Here is a 4,793-nt window from a genome sequence, read left to right as displayed (position 1 = left end):
TCTTCTTGACGAGGAGAGACCCGTTGTTGCATCTAGATGGCAGCTTCCTAGCTTTTAAGGTCCCAGTCGCTACTCGCCAAAGTAGTAGGTGGAACAATACTTTGTGTATACATATTTTTAAAGAACTGATAATAGTCTCTCTCTTTCTTTTTTTTGTCCCCAAGTGAAGCTACATAGAACTAGGAAAGAAAGTTAAAAAGAAACTAGGTGTTAGTGTGGCAGGGAATTTAGAAAGAGTCCTCCATATTTCTCTTGGTATTTCTTCTCTGTTTGTGGCACTTACCAGTTTCTTCTACCTTCATACATTGATCAAGCCTTTTGGTCTTGTTTTCTGTCCTAGTGGAACCTATGTCCATTTGACTGTTATTCAACTTCTCTTTCAGAACCTGTCCGTGTGTCCTGAGGAGGAGTCCATCATCATGTCCTCATTTGTCAGTACTCTCTCTTCCATGAATCTCAAACAAGGTAACTTGAGCGAAGTGGAGGAGTAGAGCATATATGAGGGTGAACATCGTTTCTCTAGAAATAGTGATCTCTTGAGCCAGGATATTAGAAATGATGACTTGGAAGAGGATCTGTTATTCTGTGCAATCTGGGATATTAAATTGCTGTTTTATCGTTCACTTTTTAAATTTGCTTCTGTTTTTTTGCAGTTGATAACGGAGAGAAATTTGAATTCTCTGGTTTGAGATTGGATTGGTTTCGCCTACAGGTAATAGTCTATTGCTATTAATGGTCCCCCATCCTCAAATTTTTCCTCCCTCACAATCCCTTCTAATTTTATTTCTGAAGCTCTGCTGGATGGGGTGATTCAACCTAGAGAAACTACTAATTGGACAGGACATACGAAAGCCAAACTGCAGTCTCGTGTCTGGGAGTCCTTTTCATCTCTCTTATTTTTCTCCACCCTTTTCCCAACTTCAACCACAGGCATATACCAGCGTGGCTAAGGCCCCCCTGCACCTACATGAGAACCCTGATTTAGCCAAGGTGATGAACCTCATTGTCTTTCACTCTCGAATGCTGGACTCAGTAGAGAAAATGCTTGTGGAAACTTCTGACCTGTCTACTTTCTGGTATGTCCTGGTTGAGAGCTCTTCATCAATTCGCTTGATCGATCCCACCCCCCCTCGGCCTCTGTAGAGGATTGTAATTTCCCTAGACAGATGGGGAAGTATTTTTCTCTTTGAGATGTCTTTAAAGGCAGGTACTCAAACCCATTTAGCTTCGACTAATAATCCTAAGTGATAGGAATTTGAAGTTGATTCCGTTTTGTTCTGTAGTCATCCTCTTTAGGAAAATCATTTAAACTTTACACAGCCTTCCTTTCTCTGAGATAATTCAGTCACATGTCTTTTTCCAATCTTTTTTCATCTTCATTTTTACCTTTGAAACTTTCTTCAGCTTCTTTTTACTCTTGGGACATTGTGATTTAAAAGAGACAGGGAAAACATAAGAGATTTAGTGGAGAAAACTGAAAATAATTGAGAGAGCTGGAGAACAGGCTTTTGGAGAATTAAAATTAGTTTGTCTTTATGGCAGTTAAGGTTGTGTGTCAACTTGTCTGGGCCTGGTTGAATGGCTGGGCAGCTGGATGTAGTTATTCCCCATGGTGAGATTGATAATTAACTCCATGGTGAAATCTACTGGACCATCTGAGTAGCTGCTTTAGGGATGTGAGCTGCTTCCAGTATATAAGTAGGTCTCCCAACTGATGGCAAGCTTGAACCCTGCATGTAGCCGGGTCATTGTTCAACAGCCTACCATGTTGCCCTGCTGATCTTGGGACTTTTTCAGGACTTTAATTAATGGCCTGCCTTGTAGTTTGTTACTAGTAGGACTGTGTCATTTTATTTGTTGACCTTGGGCTTATGAACCTCAGCAGCCAGCAGCTGTCAGAGTGAAGAAAAGCCTCCAGCTTCAGTGGGCCAGGAGCAGGAGGCAGAGCTGAAGCCCAAGGTTGAGGGGCTTTTACCAAGCCCCTAGAGCCTGGCACTCTGAACTTGGACTTAAAGCTACCAAAATTGTAAAAGAATAAACTCGTTTGTTCAAGCCATTCCACCTGTGGTATACTGTTGGCACTAGGTAACCAAAACAGTCTTCTTAAGGTAGCATTCAACACTTACTGGATGACCACTGTTGTGCATTACTCAACAGGAGAGTAAAAAACAAATAAAAAACCAAAAAAAAAAAAAAAAAAAAAACACCTAGTATTTTGTCTCTGCTCTCTGTATTCAATTAACAAAACAAAACAAAGACAGTTGCTGTTGAGTCAACCCTGACTCATGGCGACCATATGAGTGCAAAGTAGAACTTTCCTTCACATGGTTTTTAGTAGCTGAATTTTTGGAAGTAGATTATCAGGCCTTTCTTCTGGAGTATCTCTGGATGGACTCAAACCATTAGCCTTTTGTTTAGCAGCTTAGCCCCTTAACCATTTGTACCACTCAGGATGCCATTATTCAATTTGGATGGAGATAAGCATAACAACCACATATGAAAGGGACCTCAACATAATAATTGGAAATGTAAAAAAACGTACAATGAGTACACAATGTTGAAAGGATATAGGGTTGAGAAAAATGGATCTCATGGATATAACTGAGAAGGTTTTCTGTAGTTGGAATGTTGAATTTTGGAAGGCATATGAATTGGCAGTGCTCAAAGGGTTCTAAATCAGGGGGAATGACCCAAATCATGCAGAGTTTCTGAGGGAGGAATAGCAAGTTTTGTGCAAGGAAAAGGAAGAAGATTATCATTAAACCACCCTGGGGTCCATAGTAAAAATGTCTGAAAGAGATAGGTTTTCCTTCTTCCTTAGGGTAAGGAAAATCAAGCAGGGAATAGTAGATATCAATTAATATTTGTTGACAGAATGACTATTCCCTGCATCTCAGAGGGACCAGCTCCTATGCCATGGTTCTAAATTTCCTTCCCCTTTCTCTTCAGTTTTCACCTCCGTACCTTTGAGAAGATGTTTGCCACAACCCTGGAGGAACCTACTATGCTACGTTATGCCATCGCCTTCCCCCTGATTTGTGCACATTTTGCCCACTGCACTCATGAGATGTGTCCAGAGGAGGTAGGTGTCCAGAACTCTGAACCCTGTCATCTCTCTAATCACAGTTCATCCTTAATCTCCAAAATGGAAAATCCTCAAGGGTTGATTTTGATCCAGGAAGGGTACAAACATGGATATGTGACATGGGTCCCTAAATACCTCAGCTTGATCTAGAATATGTCCCTTGCCTGTTTCTTCTTTTGTAGAAGGAGTGGGTAGCTCAGGCAAGGGGATCAGAGCAGTATTATGAGTTAAGAAGTGGCTACCCTGGTAGTTATAATTTCTTCCTTTGTCCCTTTTTCCATAGTACTCTCACCTGAAGAACCATGGCCTTCACCACTGCAACTCCTTCCTGGAGGAGCTGGCCAAGCAGACCAGCAACTGTGTCTTGGAGATCTGTGCTGAACAGCGAAACCTGAGTGAGCAGGTAGGATTGATCTTTTCTCTGTTTCAGTTTTCCCTCTGCCATTCCACACGCCTTCCCTCTGTGTCTCTCAAATGCCAAGTTCTCCAACTCTTTCTCTCAAATAGGGCTTTTGTGTTCTTGAGTTTGTGGCATGATTGTTTCTTAGTGTAGGCCCTTTAGTCTTTACTCCCTTAGGGACTAGATAGACATATCTAAAAATACTCTTATTTGAACAGCTGCACTCCAACAAGATCTGTGCTCTTATTTGAAGAGTTCTAAGAGATCAGTTAACTTTCTAATTTACTTCCCCTCGTCTCTTTCCCCGATGTACATAGACTTAGGACAGTGGCCTACAGATTAATCATAGGGCATTTCATCTGTCTTTTCTCATTTTTCTACCCATCTATATCCTGATCTGCAGCCATCTGAATATTTTCAGGCACCACATCTATGTTTATTCTCAGGGCTGTTCTCTTGTCCTTGTATTCTTATTTTCCCCTCCTTCTTCCCTTGACTGACTCACAGCACCTGGTCATGGTTAGCTCAACCTAAATTTCAGAAAATTCAAAAATGAGAAACTTATTTTGCTGTGGCTCTGGAGTCTTTTAGGTTGCCAAGACTACCTATGCTTCCTGGGTTTGAGTCAGGCTTAGTAACAACTTTGGTGGCAGGGGAATCAAGTATGTGGATGTCTGTGTGTGTGTGTGTGTATACCAAACCCACTGCCATGGAGTTGATTCTGACTCATAGTGACCCCTATTGGGTTTCTGAGGTGGTAAATCTTTACAGAAGTAGATTGCCCCATCTTCCTTCCATGGAGTAGCTGGTGGATTTGAACTGCCAATATTCTGGTTAGCAGTCAAAGTGCCTTAGGCACTGCATCACCAGAGCATGTTGTTGTTAGGTGCTGTTGAGTTGGACCTGACTCATAGAGACCCTATGAAATACTGTCTGGTCATACGCCATCCTTACAGTCTTTGCTATACTTGAGCCCATTGTTGCAGCCAATCCATCACTTTGAGGGCTTCCCCTTTTTTGCTGAGCCTCCACTTTACCAACCATGATATCTTTCTCCAGGGAATGGTCTCTTCTGACAACATGACCAAAGTAGGTGAGATGAAGTCTGGCCATTCTCACTCCCAAGAAACATTCTAGCTGCACTTCTTTCAGGAAGATTTGTTCTTCTGGCAGCTCATGGTACTTTCAGTACTCTTCGCTGACACCATAGCTCAAAAGTATCAACTCTTCCTTATTCACTGTCCAGCTTTCACATGCGTATGAAGCGATTGAAAATACCCCTCAGAAGGAAGACTGGGCAATCTACTT

At 41.9% G+C, this 4,793-nt stretch overlaps 1 protein-coding gene across 1 annotated transcript in view; it reads left to right on the top strand.

Moving 5' to 3' along the window:
- NCKAP1L (NCK associated protein 1 like) overlaps positions 1-4,793 on the top strand; it is a 120,155-nt gene that overhangs the window by 54,359 nt on the left and 61,003 nt on the right. Inside the window, exons 14-18 of the mRNA XM_007949606.1 lie at positions 384-465; positions 654-712; positions 931-1,076; positions 2,950-3,082; positions 3,369-3,488. Coding sequence (XP_007947797.1) covers positions 384-465; positions 654-712; positions 931-1,076; positions 2,950-3,082; positions 3,369-3,488 — 540 coding nt within the window. The remainder of the gene's footprint in view (positions 1-383; positions 466-653; positions 713-930; positions 1,077-2,949; positions 3,083-3,368; positions 3,489-4,793) is intronic.

This window comes from Orycteropus afer, unplaced genomic scaffold (assembly GCF_000298275.1).
Source record: "Orycteropus afer afer isolate SDZICR_OR568_19922 unplaced genomic scaffold, OryAfe1.0 scaffold00247, whole genome shotgun sequence".
In the NCBI taxonomy this organism is placed as follows: domain Eukaryota; kingdom Metazoa; phylum Chordata; class Mammalia; order Tubulidentata; family Orycteropodidae; genus Orycteropus; species Orycteropus afer.
Note: the sequence above shows the minus strand (reverse complement) of the source record. Positions and strands in the feature narration are given on the sequence as shown.